The sequence below is a fragment of the Diorhabda carinulata genome, chromosome 4, assembly GCF_026250575.1.
Source record: "Diorhabda carinulata isolate Delta chromosome 4, icDioCari1.1, whole genome shotgun sequence".
Lineage (NCBI taxonomy): Eukaryota > Metazoa > Arthropoda > Insecta > Coleoptera > Chrysomelidae > Diorhabda > Diorhabda carinulata.
Genome location: NC_079463.1, coordinates 6,181,968 through 6,209,797, shown reverse-complemented (window position 1 = coordinate 6,209,797; position 27,830 = coordinate 6,181,968). Strand labels below are relative to the sequence as shown.

Sequence of the window (27,830 nt, the reverse complement as noted above, 5' to 3'; positions counted from 1 at the left end):
TCATAATATTTTTTGGCTCTTACATATTAACACCATTCCTTTGAATAGTTTTATGCTTATATGATTATGATTAATACTAACTATTAATTTTGTGATTACATAGTCACTGAGGACATCGAATTTGATATTTGTAATAGTGTAATTAAAAATCCATTTAAAATGTAACAGTCGAACATTAATCTATTGGGTCACAGAAAATGCCCATTGAAACTAATGTTTTGAAACAGATAAATAGAGTAATTATTACTTCAATTCAAGGACTTTTAAGGGCAATTATGTACTACGTGAAAATTCATCAATAACAAACAATAACAGTGTAAGGAGTAGCTTTTTTATATAAAATTAGAACACTTATCAGACCAGGGGATATGTTTGTTCTTTACTCTATGTTACATATATGAATACTAAATATATATTTAGTATATAATAACGACTACCGTGCTTTATCTATGATCCGTATATTGGTTATAGGGATAAAAATAATTTGCTCCCCCTCATACCATCCGGCTCATTTCAAATATCTGTTTTGTATGGCAGCACTGTTTCTGATGAAACATGTGATTGGTAACAATGATTCGTGAAACGAAGAAGGTGTTTTCTAGATCTCAGTGATATTGTTTAAAGTTAAGCTTTATAAGTAATATAAGTGAAAATAAACAATACGATATAATGTTGTGCTTTGCATATAGAATAATCAGTAATCGCAATATCGTTTAGATCTTAAGAATAATAGAATTTTTACATCAAATCCCACCAAGCGGCCATATTTGTCTAGGTACGTATTGCTGCTGTCAAACAATATTTGTGTTTATGAAATTAATATTATTGTTAATAAATTTGTGTGAATACTTTTAAATATAAGTTTTATGTAATAATATCACAATTGTAATAAATGCATTACAATATATAGCTAACATTAAAAGTAACTAAGCAACAAAAAAGATTATTTTCAAATTATACAAAAGTGTAGACTTTTATGGTGGTTTCCAGGGGTGCAAACGTTCACGTATTTAGCTTTTGCAGGTCTTCAGTAAACGTCCAAAACAATTGAATTAAAACCTATTTAGTATGCTTAAAAGTATATGGATTAGCTTCATTATTTGATTTCAATTGTTAAATGAAAATAATGTTAAACTGTAACGTTTGTTAAGATTAACTTGTAACATTACATGTGAATAATTGGTAATTAACATAATTGTTTAATTTCAAAATTTCAATTCTGTATCATCAGAATTATCAACTTCTTTTCATAAAAGTATAGAAAGTGAGAATTTAATACATTTAAAAGGATATGAACACACTAGTTTATATGGTTTTGAAATGGCAGTTTCCATGTAATTTTCTTCAAGGATATAACATAGTACATAGTTTTCTGATTCATATATTGCTGTCAAATTATTCTTCAGTAAAAAAGATGAATGAGCTATTTACAATATTTGCAACAAGAAATTATCATTTTTCACTTTTTTTGACAATCTGGAACTATGGCACTAAATAATTCTTGCTTCCATGGTAACAAATAAATATCGCCCAAATTCACTAGACAATTCAAATGGAATCTTTATGGGGCAGTAACATCTTTTTTTCAATTAGAAAAAACATTACTGATGAAAAAGTTTCATTGTTTGCAGGTTGAATCAAATTTCTGTTTTATATGTCAAAAGATCTTATGCCTTAGTAAATAGTGAAGTACTTCTGTTGCATATGAAAGTCAATATACTCTTTACATGATAATCTTTTAATTTTTTTATATTAATTATTATTATGAAACCAACTGTTTTTGATTCCCTAATTACAAATCATCTAAAGATACATAAAAGTCTTATTTGCCAGTGTTCTGGTGATCTTTGGTTGATTTATGTACATCTGGAGGTGTACTTGTGGCTCTTTGCTCGTTGAGGCATTATCCACAAGCTTGATAAGAGTACAATAACTTTGCCCCCGGTCTATAGATGTGGCTCCTAGAATCTTTTGGCTGAAAAACAGCTAAAAAACAGGGTTTTGATAATTTTATATTAATAATTGTCTTATATTTACAGATATTGTTTAGTACTTCTCCAGATTATTGAAGATTAACAAAAATGGCTGTTGATTTACCTCATCCGATTAAAATAGAAGATACATCTTTTAAAACAGAAATCATAGATTTAGGTCAGTGAATGTATTGTAACTGAGGTAAAATGACTACAATTACAAAACACAATTAAAAAAAAAATTGTTTATGTTTTTAAGGTTCGTTGTTACAAATTTTAAAACATATTAATTTAATATTTTACAAAGTAATATAATTCTTTTTCACAGATTATATCTAAACCTTTTCATTAAATAAATGTTTGTAATTGTATTTAATGAATGATCACATCTTCATTATGTTTTTTTGTCAAAATGTACAAAATGTAGAGAATTTCTTTATTACATAAAGTAGTATAGTAGATTTCACCATTCTCAGGAGGTAATAATGTATAAAAGTTTTAAAGGTCAATAATGTTAGAATTAGCTTCACCCTGAACTGAAAAAATTGCTAAAACTCTCCTAAGATTAAGGTTCTCTGTTTTTCCAGGTGGCAGTCTCGTAATATATTTTAAAAGACAATGCTAGTGCCTAAACTATTGTTTCTTTGAATTACTGCATAATTTAAAGCTCTTGAACTCTTGAAATTTCCTCATTTTACTGTTGAAAATGATGTTATTATAAAAATACTATGATTATAAAATATTATTAAATTAGTACTAATTTTTGCAATATATTAACATATATAAGAAAAAATTGTCACAGGTATTAGTAATGATTTAGATAGAAAGAATGGTGAAATGGATTTGAGCAATATTTACTTAATATAATATTAATTAATTAATTAATATTCTTATAGATGATTATGCATCTCCAGAAGAAGCAGTGCTGAGATGGCATATTAAAGTTCGCAACCAGTTTAAAACTTTATATGGAGATGAAAATGAGGATACATTAAATCATTTAATGAAATGGTATATTGAGTAAGTGTAAATTTTTTTCTATTTTTGTAGATAAGTTCCCTACTCCAAATAACTAATTAATAAGATGTAACAATAGAATTAAAAAAAGGTTATCTATTACTTGCAAAGATGCCCTAAATACACAGAGTTAATTGCAATTTTAAACATTTGATTCAATTTTTGAACTATAGTGTATATTTGTAATGTTTTATATTTACCATTTCGTTTTCACTTCACAGCATTGTCTGTTTATTTATTAATATGTATATTTTTAAATTTAATCTTGCAAATCAATTGATTATTGAATCAATCAATATAAATATATTAAGAATATACTGAACAATACAGGATTGAAGTTAGATGTTTTAAATTTAATTTTCAAAATAAACAAATACCATCTTTTTATGAAGATCTTACTTGTTACAGTCAGTATAAATGTTTGATTTTACCGGGAACCCTTCCAGTTCTTCAAAACTTTACAAATATGTAACCATTTTTAGTAAATGCAGGAACATATTATATTTTTCTTTAAAATTATTCATTTCTATTGTGAGACCCTCCAAGGAGGGACGATCAGCCCTTTTTGTTCCTGAAAACATAGTAATACTAAGTAATATATTAGCAATTTAGCCAAAATTCACATTTAGCGACTTCACTTCTATATTCCAAATGCAAAGTTAGAAAATTGATTTGGTGATGGAACAAAGATGTTCTTAACATGGTCACAAATGACAAAAATTCTGTGTTTTATATAAAAATATTTGTATGGTGTGTATTTAAGGAGTCTTTATCTCTGGTCTTGATAACTTGTATTGAATTAAAATTTTGTAGGACTTTGGTTGAAGATAGTTTTGAAATTGAAGTTTGCCAATCATTTATTAAAAACATGTGCAAACACATCCATTTTTTTCATGGTTATTTCAAGGAGTTGCATTGGATCTCTGTTGATAATTATTTGGATAACATGGAAGATATTTTAGCATTATATTTGGATTTTGAATGTGATTTTTACACAAAGAATCCTAAAATGGAACAAAATGTTTGTAAAAATTTAATAAAGAATTTAAAAATCTATTTGATGCATAAGGAGGATAGAGTATTTCATGTTTTGTTAAAAATTAAGTTAAATTTAACTTCGAACAAGTCACAGTGGTTTCTGGATAATCTTTTTAAGTAAGTACATTTCTTTTACTTCATGTTGATATATTTTTTTCTTGAATTAAGGCTAAATAAAACGGGTTATAGTTTTGACTTGTATTCCCTTGTATTATTATTCAAATTACATAGTTTGTACAATAATTAGAAGTCTGGTAAGTTCAGTTTCTGTTACCTTTTTTTATAATTACTTCAAAAATTAAAAAAAAACTCGAGAAGACTGGTTTTGATTTATTAATCTTAATAAAGGATATTTAAAGAAAATAATGGTTTTATTATAAGGATATATGTAAAAGGTTATTATTGAAACAAACACTTTGTGGTACAAACCAACAAAAGCACTATTCTACCAAAACAACAAAAAGTGGCAAAAAAGGCATGCACTTTTTCACTTATTCTATATGTTAAAATGAATAAAAAAGAGTTTCAATACCAAAAGTGCTTGATATAGTTTATTATCTAGCGGACTAGAGTTTTCAACAGAATTCATATTTTTGTGGTGAAATTGGATTGAAGATGTGTCAAAATGCATATAAAATAATTTTTTGTATTTTCAGAACTGTATTGAGTCCTGTTCCAATTAATACCTCAGATGTTGCTTTCTGTCGAGCATATATTTTACATCAAAGATGGAAGAAGGTCCAGAGTCGTCCAGAAATGCACAAGACGATTGATGAATTGTTGTACAAACATTATCATCAAACACCTAATGCAATAAACACGAATCCAATTCTAAAAGAAATCCTTCTGCCACAAAATGATTCTTTATTAGATATATTGGCTCACATAATGGAAAATGATAAAATTTTGTGTGAATCATATTTTAAATATATAAAGAAACAAAGAGTTCAGGAAGATCTCATAGGTGAAGTCAGTAAGATAGAATTGGATGAACTAGATTCATCTGCATCAGTAAGTTTAACACATTTCTGTTCAATATGTGTATTACAGGGTTATATTAATAAATATTGGATTAATTAAATGAATTGAATCTATACTATCACGGAATTTAAGATCCACCTTTCATTTAATATAATTTCACTTGTCAAAAAGCAAAAAATGCTGCACAATCCTTTGTGGGGGTTATCGTAGTAAGTATAAGAGATTTCAAATTGAAATGTGGCAGAAGACTTACCTCAGCCTGGCATGAATAAATTTAACATTGAATTTTAAGCAAATTGATCAAGTTTCTTTCAATCAATTTGTACTATTCTAAATGTAACTAATCTTTTGGAAAGTCATGCTATGAAAATCAATTTCAATCCTATGTCTTCAATCATAATATTTGCTGTAGAAGCTAATCAACAAGCTTCAGATTTCTAGGAAGGACATTTCACAAAGCAAGTCAATTATTATATCTCTAAATACTTACAAATTTTGCATTTTCTTGTTATAGCTCAGATCCACTTTGCTTTATTTCCAAAACTTAAATGACCACTTATTGGTATCCCTTTTTAGTTGATAATAGATAAAACAGAACACTGCGATGGTTTTCTAAAACAGCTTTTAAACAATGTTTCTTGAATAGGTTATTTTCATCATATATCTCCTAATGGAGCAAAGGGTTGTGTTGCTATCCACATTAGTTTTTTTGTGGGTTCTGTCCAATTTTGTTGACGTGAGCTCTCTATTTTATTTTGTTTTTGTCTATTTCTGTGGTCTGAGCTCTTCAACATTTGAAAAAATCTTATAAACAATCATGAGTACTTCTTTGGTGTTGTAAAAACTCTTTGTGTATTTAAATTATCATTTTTTAGTATAATGTAGAGGAGGATCATGGGACAACAGACTCCGAAACACTAAATGTATTTGAAAGTATAGTAAAAGTAAATTCACAGAAAAATAATGATTGTGTAGTTGAAGATGTAATTAAAATGGAAGACAGTGATGAAGATGATTGTATTATTGTTGGAGAGGGAACAATCGACTGTGACCCATCAGAAACGGAAATTGTTCATGAAATCTTAGATGACGATGAGGATATTGAAGCAATTATATATTTCACTGCTAAAGAGGTAATTTTAATTCTTTTTTTCATTATTTGTGGAAGCTTTCTCTAAATGTAAAAGGCACAACTCTTCATATTTTCAGTCCCAGGTTTGCAAGGGCTGCTTCGTAATTAATACTCTTTATACTTTCTTGGTATCCCCTCTTGCTTATCTTGTACTCTTATATCTTCTTTTTTATTTCAAATCCATTAAGGATTTTAGTTCTTTCCTCTTATATTTAATGACTTGTACTGATAATATGTTTAAAAAATTTGTCAATCTTAACTCTAAGCTGAAAGTTGAGACTTTTATTTCAGCACCAGTATTTTGTTTTGGTATTGATATGTGATAGTGTCGTTAATAAAAAATATCTAAACATTCTAATTTTCAATTTTTATATTTACAGCCAACACCTAGTAAACCACCATCAACTAAAAAGTCTACTCGACCATCAGAAGAAATATCATTTTTGAATTCCATTGATATCCAAGAAATGAATTCAAATAAAGAAAATACAAATTCAAATATTCGATCACCATCTATTTCTATTTCACCTCCTTCGCTCAAATCCCAGAATTTTGATAATGATTCTGTAAAATCTAGGGAAATTCTATCAAGAAAATTTACAAGGAAAAAAAGTGTTAATTCAATTGTGGAAATTATTGAAGACACGGATAATACTCTGTAAGTATACAAATAAAGATAAATTTATATTGTTTTCTTGAATATCTGTTGATTTTCAGACTGTTTGAAATTAATAATATAATTTTTGTACATACTTTTTTACAGCAACTATTTTCAATTAAATTCACTCCTAACAAGAAAATGGCAAATTTAAGTTTGTTGATTATGTTGGGGGTACCAGGTCTTGCTGTTAATTTTTATTAGTCTTCACCAGAAAGTTAATTTTATATGAATGGTGTATATTTTTTCATATAAATTTCTCTTAATACTCAAGAATAAGACAAATAAAATACATTTGGCCATAAAGTATTTGGGGACAATACCCAAACAATTCTGCAGCAGCAGGACCTACTCAAAGTAATCAACGGATTTATATGCATTCAACAATATATAGATATATAATTCAATTGATTCTTAATTCAAGTTTTGATCACAGGAATCAATGATAAATTGGTAATTAAGGAACAATCATGAAAACTAAGAACTTTTTTTTATAGCAGCTGTACTGCACTAGATGTTAATGAGTGGGATAAAACAAATTCAAATAATAACGAACCCGAAGAACCTTCTCGTATATTTGAAGGTTTAGTAACACCTCCGACTAGTCATGATGATCAGCATGGTTACGAAAGAGATTTTCACAACGAACACATCGAAAATAGTTGTTATAAACAAAACACCGATAATAAGGAAATAGAAACTGGTCGCTTGACGCCACATTCCACAAATTTCAATAATTCAGGTAATTTAAGTGGGGTTATACATTATCATTTGGGGATAAATTGCTCTCACAGGACTTGCTTTCACTTTTAAGGTTCTCAATTTTTATGTGCATATTGAATATTGGAAAAGAAAATTTGTAAATAAATATTCATTCACTTTCATAATTTGTTTCAACAGAGCTACCAAACCATTACGAGCTGTTTTTAAGTTAACTAATCTGTTGATCTTTTATTTTTCTAGTAGTTCATTTTATTATTCAATCAATTTTAGTAAATATTGAATCGCCATCTTTATAGCTTTCTGTTCTTCTTTCACTCTTTTCATTTCTACGTCTGTTATAGTTTTTGAAACTATCCTACCGACAACCCTCAAATTGGTTTCATTAGAAAGACAATATTCGATAATTATTGAAATCAATTATGAACTACCAATTTTGGCTCCAAAGAATGAAGACGTCAGAAAAAAATAAACTATCAAATGCAATTAAAGCTACATGATGAAGTTGTTGAATACTCGATTTATACATGGTTATAGATGAGGAATAAACTATCAACTAAGAAATAGAATTTCCAATCTCTTTGAAACCATTTGGAATGCTACCACATATCACTGTTGATACTCATTTACAACTTAAACTCACGAAAATCGTACAACTGAGTCTTGTAATTAGCAAAAATATCACCTAACTAACCTAATTGATTCTGTACTATAAATCATTGGTGCCATTACAAATGATTACAGTTTCGAGTATTGTTGGTTTCCTGTATGGCTTGTTTTCCTAGAATTTAAATGAAAAAGTTAATAAATAAAATATTTTGTTTTTTTTCCCAGCATATAGAATGTATTTCTTTTTTAGGGGCCACCTGCTAATTTCTACTAAGATCCCTGAATATGATGATTTCTTATTTGATTTTCATGAATGTTTTTTATTACAGATTTTTGTAACAATTCTAATGATGTTCAAGAAAAATTAATTAGTGAATCCTATACATCACCTACCTCTCCTGATATATCAAGTACATGCAAACCAAGCGATTTAATCGGCGAATATGAACAAGAAACGGAATCAGAACCATCTGAGGAAAACAGACACACAACTAGTACTCCACTAATTGAACCTGTTAATGAAAATTCCACATTAAATAGTTCTATAGCACATAGTAGTAAAGAAAAAAGCGTCTTTAGTGATATCCAAATAGAAACCGCTTATTCAATGGAAGATTTAACAGAAAACAATCCAATTGAAAACAATCATTCCTTGAATGAAACTATGAAAGAAAATTGTTTTACTAAAGATTCTACAGAAGGAAATTATCTCATAACTAACGGTATAGAAGAAAGTGTTCATTTGAATTGTTCTTCACAAGATCATTGTGCAAATGAAGTTACAAGTTTGGAAAATTTAATGGAAGATTCAGAAGAATCCGATATATTTAGGAATGATTCTCCATCATTCTTAGATAACACGGTTACAGACAATGTTCAAAAAGAAATTATTAATAGTCCTCTGGAAAAAGAAAATGTTGATGTTCAAAGTAAAAGTCCCAAAAATGTTGTAGAAGAACAAAGTGTCGCGGGCGATACATTAAATTTGGAAATAGCAAATCCTTGTATACAAGAGAAAACAATAATTAACGAACCTGTAAACGATAATATTTTTAAAAGGATGAATGGAGAACACCCAGAACACAATAATGTTGTGGAAGCTGAGAATGTATCAACAAAACAGTTGACAGTTAGTGTACCTCGACTAGATATTAAAACCGAAAAAAAAATGGATGTTATATTCACTTCTAAACAGAGAATTAAAAAATTAGAAAATGAAGTTCATTTAAGGTAATATTCTACTATTACTGTAGAAAATATTTTGGGGAATATAGAAATATCAAAATAAATGCTAACCAAACATACATTGAGAAGAGAAACAAGATAATTTTTGTATAATAATTTATAATTTGTTGAGTCTATTTGCCATAATGGCTTTGACAAAAAGTAGATTCATATATAAAAATTACAAAAATAAACTTTTGGGATCAGTCTCATCGTTACCCTGGGTCCATTGTAGTAATTTGCAGATAGAGATGGATTAAACACCTGATATGAGAAACTAAGACACCCATAAATGGGTTTCTTCTTCTTTTACCAAACAACTGCTCCACTTAAACAGGCGCAAAATGCGACTGGCCTTTTAACCACATCATCTTTGAGTACCCAGCACTCACATGTTTGCGGTTCAAACACTTGGGCTTTACAGATGGCCTAGTAACGTTAAAAGGTTTAAGCCAAAGAACAGGATTAGATTTTCAAAGTAAATCGGCCTCTGGTACCATTTTTATATCAGTATTTTCTCATATTTTGTGTTTATTCTTCAAAATTACAATATTTTAGTGCAATGCTAATGAATTAACAACAAATAATTTATTATTTCCTGGTATATTGAAAGTAAGATTTTATAGTGATATTCCTATGCTCCACAAAATCTTTTAGTAGTACTTTTATTATTTATAAATTGCTATTACATATTTTCCTAAAGGTTTACAACAAAAGAGATAAACCCGACTTTTTTCATTGGGCCAAATTGGTTTTAACGATATTTCTAGTTAATAGCTAATATTTTTATCATTAGGTATAATGAATTGAAAGGAGAACATGGTCTTGATGACTGCTTCAGTGGTGCTATCGAAAAAATTAACTGTCAGCAAAATATTGTCACGAATTTTGACCTTTTTGATGACAGTATTTCCATAGAGGAACCCGATATTAACTTAACATCGTTGAACAACTCAAATTCCACCACGAGTCCTTCTAGTATTGCGTCACCAGAATTCGATGGTGGGATAGACGATTTCAGGAACTATTTGGTTAATTATCAGGAAACTGCTAAAAAGGCATTAAAAATCTCTCCCGTTTCTCTTTCAGTAGATAAAGGTGGGTTGATTTTAAATTTCATAAAAATAAAAAAAATATTGACTGTCATTAAATTATTGTTGTTTTTTCTTAACTAACATTTAATCTATAAACCTTATCACAAAGTAGTTGATTACTTTATAACGTTTTGAATTGTAGAAAAATTCTACAGTTGCTGTATTTTAGCTTTCTTAATTTCGCTCAAATGTTCAACAATCTGCCTTTATTAATCGGCAAAACTGATTTTTTAAGAAAACATTGAAGGTTTCCCTAACATTGTAATTTGATCATTATCGTGATCAATGAATAATTGTATTTTATTCTGATATTATCAGCTTAATTTGGAAAAAAGTAGATTATTTGCAAAAGGAAAGCCATAATTGTACAATGTTTTACAAAAAATAGACCACAAAAAATCATACTTCAAAACCGTTTGACATTTTATTAAAAGCTATATTTTTATCTTCTTTCTTTTAATGTAACATACTTTAATCCTATTTTATTTTTATTCTATATTTATAGCATCAAAAATGAACAGTATAGAGAGGCCTGTTCGAAGACTGAAGAGTGACACGAATAAAAACGTATTAGCTCCCCAATTAAAAAGAAAGAGGATAGCGTTCGCAGATGAAGATATTGTAAATACCACTAGTACCCATAAGCCCATCATTAATAGCCCAAACCAAATACAAGGGATTTTGAAAAAGACAACTGTACAATCACCAATACTAAAAATTCCTAGAGAGCAGATGAATCTCCAATCTTTGGCTCAGTTCCGGTTAGTTGAATTATTTAGAACTTTACTGAAAGTAATATGTAATTTTCGGTTGAAAGTTTTTTTGTATTGAACTAAAAAAATAATTTTTGAAGCTTTGAATTTCTGAAGTCTTTCAACCGAAATTACACATTACACTCGATGTTAATTTGTATCCTATATCCAATTCTTGACTTGAATTTTTTCTCTTTTTTTATGATTATAATATTGAACAAAAATTTTGTTACAGGGTCAAACCGACAGATTATTATCTACAAAGTAATCCCTGTGTAGTGATAGAAAAGTTAAGTGAAATGGAAATTAAAGAATGGCAGCGAGTTAGTGAAAAAACACGAAGAAAACGCTTACTTAAGCAGAAGCCTGGTCAACCGTTTTCATCGGTGCCAAGTATGACAATGTTTAGGGTAAGTTATTTTTTTATTCATATCACTGTGATTATACAATCTACTTGTTATCTGATTTCTAAAATCATACTGATATTAGTCAAGTACTTGTCTTGAGCTAGAGTTCACACACACTGCTTTGCATGGCCACTTACAGGGATCGACAAGGCCCCTAAGAATTGACCAGGGTTAATACTTAAATAGTTAAATATTTTTCAGGGAGGATCTTTTGTCCCATCCTTTATGAGACTGAATTGTATGAATAAAAGTAATGTCTTACTCTTTAATCTTTTCAAGAAAAATCGTTCAATTAATCAAGCTGATTTAAATGGTCTCATTAAAGATTTATAATAATTATCAAGATATAAAGCAGAATTTTTTGGATCTCACAATAGTGGAATTTGTTTATACCAGATAGATGAAAGTTACCTTGTCCAGAAACAGTCACTGGGAATTTTTCAAAAGAGAATAAGAAACAGTCTATACAAATAGGATACACAGTAAATTGTTAAGAGAGCTATACATCAATATGTACATTAATGAAATTAATAAAGTATAAAGAACTTCAATAGAAAGTGTTCAGCGACCTCAAAGTCAGCAGCTTGTTATTGAGTGGATTAATCAATTGCTCTTGATTTCTTTGCCTGTGGGGTAGTAGGAAAAGAACGTATCATTATGTAAGAAAATAAGGGCTTATTCGAAATTCTGGCAGAATGAATATCAAATATTACAGAAAGAAAACTGAAAAGGGGAGTATTTTTTGGCCCACAGTTCAGAAGTTATAAAAGATCCTCAGTTTGAAAGTCTCTTAACTGTCAATGAAAAAATTTCATGGAAGTAATTCAAAAAGGTTGGACAAAGGGTTTCCAAGAAATATAAAGTGAAAATTATGAGATCTTCAACGGATATGTCATTGAAAATTCTTTTCCTGTACTCACATTTGAATTTTCCCCCTGACAACTTAGAAACTATGCGTGTTGAACGTTTTCCTTATGATATAAAAGATTTTTAAAAAATATCATCTGGGATTTTGAGTTGAAAATATGAAAAACAGACCATTTTTATTATTCTTTTAACTTTTACTTAAATACACAATAATTAATAACTTTCAGCTAATGTATAAAAACCGTGTAAACCAGTGTAATTATATGGAAATTTTTTGTATTATTAATTTTAGTGGAAAAGATATTCTCCACAAAATATTCTGTTACATTGGTAACATCTTTTTACTATTAAAACGTGCCCCTATATCAATTAAATTTCCAAAACACATAATTGATGTATATTATTTTCTATTAGGTGGATTATGACAAGCAGGCTCCTTTCTTATCGTCATCTGTCACAGTCCGTTACAGAGCTCCAGAAGATCAAAATTGGAGATCTAATACACGCGATCCCAAAATAGATTCACAAGAAGAAGGTATAGTAGAATCAGATCTTGAAGAGTCTGAATACTTTTACATTCCTACAATGTGTAAAAACAAGTGCTGCATTAACCTTCCAGAGCAATTTAGTAAATTAAATTTAAAATGTAATGATTTTAACAATGTTAATTCAACTATTTCTAAGATTTCAAGAAACCCTTTTTGTGCAAAAATGTTTGGTAGTAATGTAACTTCAACAGAAAATACAAAGACTGGCGCTAAATCATTTATAGATTTGAAACTAGTAAATAAAATTATTGAAAACTTTGATAAATGTGATGAATCTACAAATTCTTTTGATTTTCTTAATCAACCAGCTGCCATACCTGAAGTAGAAGAATTTGAGAAGACACTCAAGATGGAAGAAGTCACTAAAGTTTCAAACATACCTTCAGATTTAGATAATCTCAACCTTAGAAAATTCACACCTAGTCCTGTAATAAATTGTTTTAGTCCTCACTCTCCTGCTTACCATTACTTTTCAGACAGTTCTAATTTTAACGATGGTGTAAATACATTTCAAATTAATGAAAACATTGAAAGTAAGCAAACACAAAAACATGAACAGGAAATAAACATAGAAGAATCCTCAAAGAATCAAAGAATTTGGGTCAGAATCGCGGAAGAAGAGTTGAAACACAAACTCTCAAAAAATAGAGAAGAAGAAACATTCCAAAATCAAAAGACTGTTGGTGCAAAAACAGAAATAGAAGAAGAACCACAAACAAGGTTGCCATTGAAGAAACGAAAACATTCATTAGCTAATACAATAGAAGCGAATTCAGATGAGGAAACCATCGGACCTGAAGTGATAGAAGAAATAATAAAACGAGCTCGAGCTGAAGAGAACGAGAGTGATATTAGTTATCCAGCTACACCGGCTATAAGTATAGCGGAAGTACAAGAACGGCTCGAATCCCAACCGCGTACATTCAAAACTCCAGCGGAAAAGAAGGAAATGCCTCCACCTCCTGTCCCCGATTATATGCCTGTGCCAAAAATAATAACTGAACAATACAACACTCACACATACAATAATCCTACTATAAATTATCACATGAACAACGTACCTTATCCTTTTTTTCCTTGCACATATTTTTCCCCTATTTTATGTACTCCGGCGTTTGATGTTAATGTGGTAAATGCACAACAACCTGGTGGTCCCTCCCAAAATCCTCATCCAACTGAAAATGAAGTTAAAATCAAGAAAGAAAAAAGAAGCAAGAAGAAAAGAAGAGAATAATGTTGTTTAAGCAAATTAAATCTTTCTAGTTTTCAGTATTTTCAAATAGGCCGCTAGCTTTGACTGAATTTTAATATTTCATTTAATAGTCACTTTTTTGAAAGTCACCAATTTTAACGGCTGTGAATTTGTTATATATTTTGTTTTTTAATAATCATTTTACATTTTTATTTTTTTATTCGTTTTTATTCGAATATGAACATTTGAAGAAAGAAGACATCGGAAGAGAAGAAGAATCTCCGTACATCACGTAAACCAGTTTTATTGAAATCACACGCTAATATTAGCGATTTTATTAAACATTAATACAGCATCACATAAAAATCTTTTTCAATTTAATTTATCGCGCGATTATAATTTTTATTTAACCATATAAAATGATCCTTCAATGTAACGTATTTTTTATTTTGAAGGTAATTTGGCATATAACGGACGAAAAAATGGAAAACGGAAGGTGCAAAGTGAGTAACTTTTTGTTTGAAAACCATTGAGAATCAACCTGTATTTTAAACTGTGCTTGTTATTGAAGATGCGATAAGCAATTTCTTTTAAGCTTTTTAGAAGTGCAATAAAATAGTTTTTATTCACAAAGATTCATAACTAGTCAAAAATTGAATAAAAACCAAATTGTAAAATTTACTTGACTATTTTTAATGATTATTAATTCTGAAATGTTAAAAAATTATACATTTATTCTGGCGAAGTTTCCAGAACTAATGCATGTTTGCTGCCCTTCAAGCATAACCTCTAAGTTGGAATTTTTGGAATCGTTGGTGATATTCATACTGAACAAACTATTTACACTATCACTATACCAACACTCACAATTACACTGTTTGATTGGAGGTGTACGAGGTTTACCTTTAGTCCCTGAAGACGATAACTTGATTACCGAAACGCGCGTTAAATAATGTAATTGTGAGTGTTGGTACAGTGGTAGTGTAAACAAAGTGTTTAGAAGGCATAACTTGTCAATTATTATCTCACCTTTTATTATGGTCGTAGGTCACAGATAAAAGTCGAAGATCTAGTGAGATTATAGAAGAATCCTTATTCTGAACACTTAGTTAATAGTATGTTATATCTATTCATTTATATATATATATATATATATATATATATATATATATATATATATATATATATATATATATTTATATAAATTACTCAGTTGCAAGTATATTTATTTTCTATTATTTCAAAATATCGCATCTTTAATACAAAAAAGCCTGTTTACATAAATAATTATTCACACAGCTTTTTGCTTAATTCTACTAAAATGCAACCAGTATAACTTCTGATTTTGTGGGTTTTTATTTATTTTAATATTCTGTTTACTAACTACTAACCTAGCAAAGTTATTTGAAAGATATTGTTTTGTCATATTTGAACAAGTAAGGCATGACAAGCTTAAGAGATGAGAGTATTTTTAAATTGGTATAGGGATTCAATTAATTTGCATGATGATATTTTTAGATATTGATATTAACATGATAATAGGGTGTTTTACAACTTGTATCAAAATCGTCAAATGCCTGTTTTGTATCTAGATACCATTTATTACTCATCCCAATTTAGTTTCCTCTACATTTCGATGTTTTTGTGATTTCAGGCCAATCTGTTTCCAGTCCACAACAAGTGCGAAAAAGAGGTAAGTCAATTTGGGATTTTGTCATGGGTGGTAAAGTTTAAGAAAGAAAAATGGTTTTTTCTCTAGTTTCATCTATAAAATTAATCTTTTAGAACTCAGATTTTGGTAACACTGTAAGGAAATTTTCTTGTTCATAAGATCCATCGTAACTTTCAAAGTACTGTAATTTGATGAAGGATAGTGAATATAATTCTCAACAAACGTGAGATAAGTCTTCATGTTATTATTTTAATGAAAGAAATAACAACTCCATAAACAAAAGTCTAGAAATAATAAAAGCAAGTATAGTTGTTTACAAGATAGAATACAGAACTGGTGCTACAATTCGCTTTTCAATAATTGCTCGCATTGGGCGGAGGAAACTGTTGTGCAACTGGTTTAAAATCCTAGCGGAATCGTTTGGTGGCACGTACGCTACAAACTCAGCACGTTTTCAATTCGTAGCTAAGTAGCGGTAGCAGAACTGAAACGTAAACAAAAACTAAGACAGAGCAAGAACACAAATTTGTTAAATCAACTGTTGTAGCTCTCTTAGAAAAAAAAAATAATTGAATGTTCAAAATGAATTGGAGCTCCACGAAATATTTGCATAATCTCGTTTTGAATTATATTATCCATTGTTATATACATATAAAAGTGGGTGAGTACTGGATACACATCATAATTATTGAAAAAGAAAGTAGGCAAGGTACCACCATATAATATAATAAAAATGATTTCGTTTGAATAAACCAAACAAAAAGCAACCAATACACATGTAAAAAACTAACAACAGACAGAAATTAAAAATTAATCGCCAGTGAAATCATTCAAAACTTTAAAGACACGCCATGATATTCGGTGACTCATAATCATACAAGTTACAACGGAAATAAAAATCATCTATTTAGCCTCGTTCAATTTCATATTTTTAATGTTTCGAAAACTTGGTATAGTAACTAATGAAACATTATCGTCGAGGTATATTTCACTAAAGGAAAGCTTATTATGAGAAAGTAGTTATCTTATTTCTCAATACAGACAAGACTTAACACACTGTTTATAAGAATTTTTTGTCTTCAATGATAAATCACCCACAATAATATTTAGAAATACTTTATGCCCGGTTTACAACTATGATAATTAGAGATCGCAGAATCCATTCATGGAGGTCCCAGATGTCGGAAATTAGTAATTAAAAAAAATTGCCTAGGTCGGTTCTGCTTAATGAATTACATGAAACCGTATAAAAACATCGCAACCTGATCTGACCAGAAAATGGATCTGTTCCTTGGTCTTTAAGAGACAATTTTCAGTTCGAATGTAAATCAATGAAAACGAGAAAAAAAATTGTTTTTGTCTTTTTTTGTACCATACGTTGTTCCCCTCTTCAGTCAAGCCCCCATCTCCTAAAAATAGGATCCTCATAAAAACCATTCGTTTAATCTGGACCTCGATAAATGGATTCTAATACTTCGTAAACGCTAAAATAAAGTGTTTCTATTAAGATCCGAGCTGATATGGAAGTATATGGCGATGCCAGATTTCTTTGAAAACATCCCAATATTTTTTTATTCCTAAAAGGCGCTGCCATAAAGTTCCACGGGCAATCTCATTGTATAGTATACTCAGTGTTAATTTCATGCAGTAAAATAAGTTAGCTGCTATTAAAATTACTAGTTGTGATGAAATTGAATAAAGTTTTTATAAAATGATTCCAGGGAGACCACGAAAAAAGACGTGATAGTGCACAGGAAAGAAAAAAGAATTTAGCCAGTAGGAAAAAACGTTAAAGCGATAGCAAATGGCATAATAAAACTATACAAATTTATCATTTTTAAATGATGTGTTTGGAAAACAATGAAAAAAACAAGGAACTGTTATAAGTATTATCATAGTTACGGTAAAGTTTTGTTAATAGGGGAAATGATTATTTAAAATTGAAAAGAAAATAATAAGTTTCTTTCATAAGTTTTGATCCGTCATTTAGTCAGATAATTAGTAGAGAACCAAACTGTACATTTAATTTCAGAATTTTATATATGTACCAGTGATGTTCGAAGAGCACATTCCATTTGGTATAAAAAAATTTATTGTCCAAATATCTAATCATTTTTCGATATAGCTTCCTTGATTTGTCAGTCACAGCATAATATACATTTTTGTTTACCGTCCTCGTAGAATGTTTTACCTTCAGATGCCGAAACAATGCTAATAGTGAAATTCAGGTGTACGGGGAATTGTTAAAAAACTTCTCATGCAAGTCTTTAAAATACATTTTTACTGAGGTCTGGCATTATTCTGTATTTTTGAGCAAAAACACCCAACTCAGTAGCAAGTTACAATTTGGTTCAATACTTATTGACTATTATTTTTTTCGCCTTGAAATAATAGCTAAACTTTACCCAAGGCTTTTTTCAATTTTAAATGTCTAAAAAGACCAAACAAAGAGCAAAACAACGTCCACATTGTCTTTAAAATCCGTAAAATTATTTAGATTAATTTGAAATTTCTAGAACCTTTGGTGATATTCGTACTGAACACACTGCTTTCTGTTACCATCAACACTCACAATTACACTGTCTGACGCGCGTTTCGATAACCAAATTATCATCCTCAGAGACCGACAGTCCAATTGTGCATGTTGGTGTAATAGATATTAAGTTATACATTTTAATTAATAAGACCAATCGCCCACGATGCAACTGTTTTGAAATAAAGGTTGCAAACCAGTTGATCTTGTATCAGTTTTGCAATCAAAATAAAACTTTTTAGCGCACACGGATACGACTCCTAATCAGTATTAAATCAGTTGGTACAGCAGGGAAACCTAATGTTTCAATGTATTCAGACTCAGGTGAGGAAGAAGTTATCGATTATTATCAATACCGCTGGGTTACAGAGAGAATATTAGATCCTTCCTAAGTCAAAGTGTGAACTCTAGATTGTTCGTAACAGCACAAAACCTATCTCAAATGGATAGAACGTTTATAGCTTTTATCGAATGTCGATAATCAAATGAAACAACTGCGACCTCGGTTTCATGGTCATGTACAATCGATTGCAAACTAGTTTCAATTGAGTCACCTCACCTAGATCAACTGGTTTGCAACCTTTGTTTCAAAACAGTCGGACTTAACAAATTTATTAAAAATTTTCCCTAATAGAAACTGATAATGTCTAAGATCTGAAATCGTAAACTTAAGTTTCGGCAGTTCCTTTCTATGAGCGCTATATTATCCTCGTTTCTAGATAACCTAAGAATAATGTACTAATTTGGATATCTACCATTTTTCTCCCCATATATAATTATGGACTGATTACTTTTAAATATTATTTATTGCTCAAAGATTAATGTGCAATAGTGTACGATGTTTTGTTTGAGTATATTTTATTTTTTTTTATTATTTATTTTCCAATTGATGTTTTTCACCATTTTTATTTTTTATATTGATTTCTCTCAGATTCATGCTAATTATAATTTGCAATTTTATTTGCGATAAAATTGCATGTTTAATGCCAAGTGTAAGACTACTAGGGCTTCCAAAAGTCATTACTATTATTATGTTATTTTTGATAAATATTTATAATATCGAATTAAAAATGTTTATAGTTCTATATAGTCTAGATAATAATAAAAACTACTTCAACAAATTTACTACTTTAATAACATTGGCAGAGCTTGGGGCCCTGTAGTCACTACGTAGGTGTTAATGTAAATTTGAATATAAGTTAACATATTGTATTAACCATATAACTGGATATATGTTAATGTCCTTTTAAAAATCAAAGGGAACTTTTATTTGTAAGAATCAACTGTTTGCATGAACACCTTATTGCCTTCAATTTATTTGCTAATCATTAAAAGTTTTCGATCCAAGCATTGCGAAAGATATATTAACATACAGATTTCAAATATATCAAATAGTAAGTTATTCTATTGAGAGATTCCATTTTAACTGAAATTTTATGTCTTCTTCAATAACTTTCTCCCTCCTATTAGATTTTGTCTCAACCCCTTTTCTTATATTATTCTTTTAACATTTCTGTAGTCGCACTAACTTTGTTGCACCCACCTCTTTTGATCTGAAATAAATATCTCAGTATTTCTATGTGTTATAAAAATTAGAACTGATTTTGTTCTATCGCTACTTCAGCCGACGTTATTGTTAAATTTTTCGGTGAAAAAGTCCATCCATTCTCTCGATTTTATTTTGGAGTTCCCATTTCCATTGCTTTGCAATATTACTTTTATTTAATGTCTTTGATTCCTCTTTAAAAGTTAATGCAGATTTTGCAACTTTGTAATTTCCTGGATTTTTAATTCTTGGGATATTTTTTTGCTCTAAACCATTTGTACCTATCACTCTTTTCAATTTTTTATATTTTGTCACCCCTTTCCATTTTGTTTTCTCCTTCCATGATTATGTTGTGTGCTGCTCTAGTATTTATTGTTATATTTATATTTGTGATCCTTTCGCTATATTTAACGTCCTATTTGTCTCCTTTTACTAGATTATTTCATGATTATTAGAACTATATACATAAAAATATCCTTGACTTCTGAAATTCTTTTTATGTAATGACGAAATTTGGCATTGACGATTTTGAGTAAACCAAATTAAAATTCTCCAAAACAATGTTCATTACATTTTTTTCTTTCTAGTATCAAGTTACAATTTTATTTTTATAGTTATCAAATGTTATTAACATATTGCTACTGGTCCCACGAGTAAACTTTTATATAGATCAACATACCAATTCCAAACCATAAAGAAGAAAAAATTCTTCAGGTCTTTACTTATTACTCTATTTGAAATAAATGGAATAATAAAATAGGGGTATGGAATGGAGTTGATGTTGTATCGACCACTAACTTAATTGGGAATTGCTGGAACCGTGATATTCATACTATTTATGCTACCACTACTTCAACATTTTCAATTACACTGTTTGTCTTGGTTATCAAAATGCGTTAATTGTTAGTGTTGTAGTGATAGCGTAAAAGGTGTGTTCTGAATATTAACCTATTGCTATAAAAACTTAATATGTAGCAATTTAGGTATTGCTTGGAGTAACTTTTCAATTATTATATACGGAATTCTTGTTGCAATCAAAATTATGAAATTATTTCTGACGAAACCAAAAGTAGATTGTCAACATGTTTACTTTTTCAAATGACTCGATTGATACTAGTGAAGAACTGAGAAATTTAGCATGTTTTGAATATTTTAGCTCATGTTTCTTTTTCATTTAAAGTAAAAGATACCTTCCTTTATAGACCAGATACAACAAATGATATTTTAATTTAATGGTTCCTTATTTTTATTTCTAAATTAATTAGTTTGGTTACACAAGGCTAACATTAATAATTTATTTGTCTATATGGATTCATATATTTAATAAAATTTGGTGGAATTATATTTTTCGTCCATTATAATGCCATATTTTTTTGTATTGTATTTTTCGCAATGTACGGAGTGACTTATAAACAGAAGTTAGTACTTTGTGACAGTATCTTAAACAAAATAAAAAGCAGTCATCAAACACATTTACTTCCCCATGACTTTCTGGTATAGTTCCAATAAATTACTTTTATGACTTTGTAAACAAAAATTCCAATGTGTATGAGAAGTTTGATAACTGCTTTATAGCTAAAAATGAGTATTCAACATTGATGTATGTGCATATAAGTTTATTTTGTTTTTTATAATCTTTGAATTTTCTGGTATCATTAACAGTAAAGTGATAGAACCTTTATAATTGAATAATAAACACAAATATCTTTTTGGGTAGGTACAGACGCGTTGTATAAATGTATCAGTGCACTTCTGAATGTAACAGAAGAATCACACATTTATGAATAGATTTAGACTTACAGTGGGTATCACGTTGTCTTTTCTATTACTGCTTCGAGTTTTTTAGCTTTGCTTTCTCTTCTGTAGATTCAATAGTGTGATTGATTTGGAAAATTAGGCGATAGAAACCCTTAAATCTGTACCTGAGAGCTAGGGGAACGTAAGTCATAAACAACTAACTTCATAATCAAACTCCAAAACCCTCAAATTTCACTCTTTTACATACATAACACAAACGAGAGGACAGTAGTCTTGATAGTTCTATTTACATTGTACTCAATAATGAAAAATACGATTTCTTTAAAAAATTAGAAAATATAGGACTTTCGTTATTGTGTATCAAAATGAAAATTCAACATTTGGACTTTATAATAAATTCGATATTAAATCTTCGGTATTTTTATATTCATTTTTGTAACATTATTGTTAAGCTTAATTTACTACAAGCAGTCCTCTACTTAAAGACCGATTATTATTTAAAAAAAAACCGATCGTCACCGATCCACAGCAGCTTAAAATTTACAAGCAAATAGTATGTCACACTAATTAAGGCTGCTTGACATGATGCAATGCGCTATATTGATGAATTTCAGCTAATTGTTTTTCATGCAGGCAGCAGATATAATTATTGACAGTAATCCACTAATCAGTTTTTCAATTTGTTATTTACATAGTTTTGTTATTTTAATTACATAATATTAATCACATAATATTTTATCAAATTTTAGGTAAGTTATTTTTTGAATCACTTATGGAATTTTTGTTAGTGGCAGCCATGATGCAATAGCAAGAGACTTTCATAATGTCAAGCGACGTGCAATATTTATCTATGGAATAATTTGACCTTGACCATGACAAGCGGCTTTTAACCTCAAAAATTCGGTATCAAATTAGTTGATATTGTATAGAATAATGGAATTGAGGTCCTAAGTGAAGTTACTTGTTTGTAGCTCTACACAGTAAAAGAACTTGAATTCGTATAATTATTACTATATTTTAAAAATGGATATTTGAATTACTATATTTATTGTTTTGTAGAAGCAAACACTAACGAAAGACTTACATTCCTCTCGATAGGTATAAAAATATTAATTTACGTGGAAAATACATGATTTCACACGCGAGAGCAGTTAATAGTAACCTTTAGGAATTCATTAATAGGTGCAAAATTCCATATCAACTTTTGTAATAAATTCCAAGTGATATATTCATACTTTTTCCATAAAGGTAAAAACAATCCTAACGCGAACAGCTACCGTTAAATTCGTTTGTTTACAGAAGATAATGGAACCCTAATTTGAAGAGAAGGCTTACTGCTAAAATCTTGGATTGTAGTGTGCGTAATTCTTCTGTAGCATCACCAGTTATTTAGTATTTAGCCACGACTCAATCTTTTAATAATGCGCCATACGCCATACTAGTAAATTGTAAATTTCATATGTTCATTGAAAAAATTCCTTACTATCCTGTTTTTAAGTCAAAACACAACATAATCAACTATTATGTTTTTTGTTATTTTAGTCGTAGGTTAGTAAGTAGAAATTTTTCTACAGAAAGGAAATCATTGATTAATAATAAAAAGAAATTATGCTTATATAAAATATGAAATCATGCTAGACAACACTGAAACTTGTGGTTTAGTAATAATTTCTTCTTGTACATATTGTGAATATATTGTACACTATAAGCTTTGTCAATGTGGACTACTTAGAGCTAAACACACTAGGGTCTATTCTTCAGTCGTGCATTAGAGATTAAGAGACGGAGTGTGCACTAAATTAAATTAGAAACGCGTCTGTGGTTACCATAAGGCAAATCAGGATGTAGTTTCCACTGCAGACCAAATTAACGGTTTTGCTGAAAATTTATCACATTACTTTGGAATATCAATTATGATTATTTCCTTTCTACTTTTTGGTGCAGGGATGATGGATTATTTGTTTTAAAAAATTAGCTATAGGGTTACATGAAGCTACTTTTGGTCTGCCTCGGTCTCTTTTAGTAATTCTATTACTATCTACAATAAATATATTTAAAATGCACAAGGTGTGTCTAAAAAGTTCGGTAAATTGTATTAGAAAAGAAACAAAACAAATTATAGAAATAAGTTTTATTAGCCTTCAAAGTAGTCGCCATTATTCATATTTTGATAAAACTTCTAGAACATGTCAGTGAATACCTCTTTCGGAATCGATCGAAGAACGGATATCACACATCCTTGGATGGCCGACACGGCTGCTAAACGTGTCTCTTCACCAAATGAAGGAAATACGGTGGATGATCGTGATCAGTTATGCCACGTCGATCCAAAAATTGACACAAGTGAATTGCAGAGTAGGCAGGCGCGCACACACCTCGTATAATTTGTCTCCTATTGTTACTTTTTCTTTTGGTTTTGTTCCTTTCCTATTATCAGTACTTTTGCTAGATAACTCGATCTAAACTATTTAGAATTAAAAACAAATGAGAAAGAACTGTATGGGATTATAGATTTAGCTGATTAAATGTAGTTAAATGCAAATTGGGGCAAACATCCTGTGGAATAATGCCATTAAAAGAGAAATTCTATTGTCACTTCTGGTAATGATTTTTGAGAATTAAGGAACAATAAGGATTATGATTTTTATATAAGACGTTTATCTCATCGCATTGCATATCGATGTTTTATCCTCTATTATATGTGAAAATTGTATGTAACGTAACTTGTTATATGCCACTGTCGCTACGTTAAAATTGAATTAATTTTATGGCGTTAGAAAATTCGATAACTGTTGGAAAAGTTTCTCTCGCTGTTACAAGCGTTTTATCTGTGATTTAATATTAATATATACTATTATTAATGGTTCATTGTAAATGGAATGGAATAGTTATGTAAATATATAAATAGATTTGTTTATACAAAGTATTTTGTTGTATAAAAGTACTGTCTTAAGTGTGTAAAGTACAAAATGTTTTTATACTTCTGTTTGAATTTCTTCAATTTCAGTGTTCTGTTATTTTCCAGTAAGCGAATGAAACATGTAATTAAAAATATTTTTCTTCTCTAAATAAAATACATTTTCTTCATGTGACCAATTAGTTTTATTTGTCTATTTACCGCCGTTCAATAGTCCAATAAAAAGTGGATTAAAATTACCATCCGAAAGGATTGAAAATAATTGAAAGTATATAAATATTGGGGTATCATATACACTGCGACCCATAAAATCTATTGTGTCCCCTTTTTTGCCGCGATACTAAAGAGCTCGGTGTTCATAGTTAATATGTTAATACTGCTTCCCCTAGAAAGCTAAGAATGTGGTATAGCCGTAGCTGCCAGAGATCTTAGTCTTCTATTTCATACTCCCAGATATAATGCTCAGCAGTATAATGTGGATAGAGGTTTGCCATATCTCATTTTACTCAATTCCATTGTGTCTTGAAAGCCATCAGGGGATAACTTCAGTAATTCAGCTTGGATCTTATGACATTGGAACTCAGAGCTCTAATGACTTTCGTATCAGATATTATTTCTGATTGGAAAATACTTGATGCATTGCCCAGGTTTCAGAGTGTTTGGGGTTATTCGTTTACCATTTGATGGAGTTTTATTATTACCTAGCCATGTCTTGTTATATAATTTAAAACTGCAATTTGCCGAAATTCATCTTACCATTTCTATGGTAGTTTACCAGTAAACACTTTTCAGCGAATCTCTATTTAGTAATGAGCTTGTTCTTTCCCTTATTATCGTTTTTTAACAATTTAATTGTTTCAGGCGTAACTTTGGAGGACTTTATTTTACAATTATTTCAACAGATTTTTAACTTTGAGTGTTGTGTATCACTATGTGCTCTTCGATTTGGAATTGTCTGATTTCGCAATTTTGATTACTCGTTTCATAATTTCTATTACCTTTTATTTGCCTCATTTATTGAGTCAAGTAATTATGTTTTCATTAATTTTTACATTTAGTTTTCAATGTATATTTTCATGCAATATTTAGTGTACTTATATAGATATTTTACTAATAAAATGAATTTTCGTTTTGAAAAGAATTTATAATAGCCAAAGAAATATTATGTTTTGTTTTCGATTTTCGATTAGTTACTCACAAAATTATTTTTAGAAGATGAGTGCTTTTTTTCTAAAACTTCAAAATTGAATAGTTGCCAAATCCATTAATTTTTGATTCATCTTTCGAAATTTTCTAGAAATAGCCAGAAATAGCGTTGCATCCACCAAATGTATACATTGCGATATATATAATTGCTGGCTACCGAATAAACTAGTTATTTTAGATCAAACTTGTGAGTGGTGAAGTAAGGTGAAAAACAAAACTTCAGGTGATTATTTCTTGTTTAGTTTAACCAAATCGTGGTGAATTTTATATCTTAAAAGTTGTACGTGAGTTTTTCTTTAGGGCTTAAAACGAACTTATTAAATAAAAAAAAGGATATACAATGTGTCGATTTAAAATAAAAACTAAACTATATTTTCTTTTTTTGTGGAATTTAAATTTTTACGGGAACCGAAAACTGAAATCTATGAGTTCACAAATAGAGCTAATTATAGATATTGTGCTTTACGATGGAGATATTGGAAAATTGAAAACAAAATTATTCAGAATGATGTCTTAACCGCATATGCATACAAATTTAATGTTTAATTATATTTCAAACAATTTTACTAATTTTCAGCTTCATGGGAATTTATGTAGCCTTACTCTCATTTTTTGGTCTAATTTGACCGGACTTTAATATAAAAAAGATTTAGAAACTAATTGTAAGAGATACTAAAAGTATCAATGATTTAACTATAAAAATTGAAATGAATAGGCGCAATAATTTAAAATCATCTTCAAATTATTCTTTCCTTTAATTGAATAGGTACCTGTCCCGGATTAGTGACAGGTAATTTAAAAACCAATCGAAGTATCTAATTAATTAAAGAACTTACTAAATACTGTGTTTTCGCGAAGAGTAGATCTATTATTTGACCATATTTACTTATTCGATTAAATTATGTTTCAATTTTTTTTGTAAGAATGTCTATGGTACCTCTCCTCTTTCGTGATTGGTGGGACGAAGAAGACATGTTTCGTCCTTCACGTCTTCTGGATCAACAGTTTGGATTGGGATTGAGAAGGGACGATCTAATTAATTCACTAAGCACCATACCCAGAAGATCAAGACTATGTAACTACATCAGACCGTGGACTACTACTCCTACCAGTCTTCAAAGACAAGATTCCGGATCTACTATCACTCAGGATAAAGACAAATTTCAAGTAAGGTTTTTTATTAGTTTACGATTTCCAATTTAATTGGAATTTACCACTCTAGAGTTCATCATTATGATTATAGCTGTTTTCCATTTGCATCAAAATTCATATTATTCTCTGAGTTTTAACCAGCAATCTGCACAAGCTTGAGACTGTGTCCTTTAGTGAGTTTTGTGAACTTAGGACACCACGTTATTGGATCTTCTCATCAAAATAATCAAGAATACTAAATGATTGCAAACAGACATTGATTTAAATAAACTTATAAATATTATTTTAGTTGTCGTTTCTTTCGGTACGAGTAAGATACATAATTGAGTGCCTCAGTTCACTTCACTGTAAATGGAAAGCAGCTTATGTTGTAAAAAAATAACTTAACAATATGTGTTTATATTTAGGTTATTTTAGACGTCCAACAATTTACGCCAAGTGAAATTACCGTAAAGACCAACGGTAACAGTATCATCGTAGAAGGTAAACATGAAGAGAAACAAGATGAACACGGTTTTATTATGAGGCACTTTGTCAGAAGATATGTCCTACCCGAAACGCATGATGCCGAAGGAGTTATCTCATCATTATCTTCCGATGGAGTTTTGACTGTGAGTGCTCCAAAAAGAAAAGAGAAACCCTCTTCAGCTGAAAGAGTAGTTCCCATAACGCAAACTGGACCTGCTAAGAACACTGTAACGCCAGTAGTGGAAAGTCCTTCCCCACAAGCTTAAGTTACGAATGAGGCTGATTTTTTAAAATTCTTATTTGATTTATAAAAAAACTATATATATATCATTTAATTTTCAAATAAAACTAGTATTAAATGTAAAT

At 29.6% G+C, this 27,830-nt stretch overlaps 2 protein-coding genes across 3 annotated transcripts; both read left to right on the top strand.

Moving 5' to 3' along the window:
• The first annotated feature begins 528 nt into the window (after positions 1-528).
• Positions 529-24,813, top strand: LOC130893197 (uncharacterized). 2 transcript variants are annotated; one of them, XM_057799095.1, is made up of 16 exons: positions 529-775; positions 2,040-2,151; positions 2,870-2,993; positions 3,804-4,145; positions 4,685-5,039; positions 5,885-6,142; positions 6,522-6,799; positions 7,297-7,541; positions 8,458-9,358; positions 10,149-10,450; positions 10,952-11,207; positions 11,434-11,608; positions 12,887-13,007; positions 14,668-14,715; positions 15,867-15,905; positions 17,606-24,813. In XM_057799095.1, exons 2-16 carry the CDS (start codon positions 2,082-2,084, stop codon positions 17,626-17,628), a joined length of 3,537 nt encoding a protein of 1,178 aa, XP_057655078.1. In that variant the 5' UTR covers positions 529-775; positions 2,040-2,081; the 3' UTR covers positions 17,629-24,813. The 2 variants fall into 2 exon arrangements, with proteins under 2 accessions (XP_057655078.1, XP_057655077.1); XM_057799094.1 differs by lacking the exons at positions 14,668-14,715; positions 15,867-15,905; positions 17,606-24,813 and having other exon boundaries at positions 12,887-14,456.
• Positions 24,814-25,949: 1,136 nt separating this feature from the next.
• Positions 25,950-27,829, top strand: LOC130892196 (protein lethal(2)essential for life-like). Its single transcript, XM_057797421.1, has 3 exons — positions 25,950-26,067; positions 26,768-27,011; positions 27,404-27,829. Exons 2-3 carry the CDS (start codon positions 26,769-26,771, stop codon positions 27,728-27,730), a joined length of 570 nt encoding a protein of 189 aa, XP_057653404.1. The 5' UTR covers positions 25,950-26,067; position 26,768; the 3' UTR covers positions 27,731-27,829.
• Position 27,830: the final 1 nt, after the last annotated feature.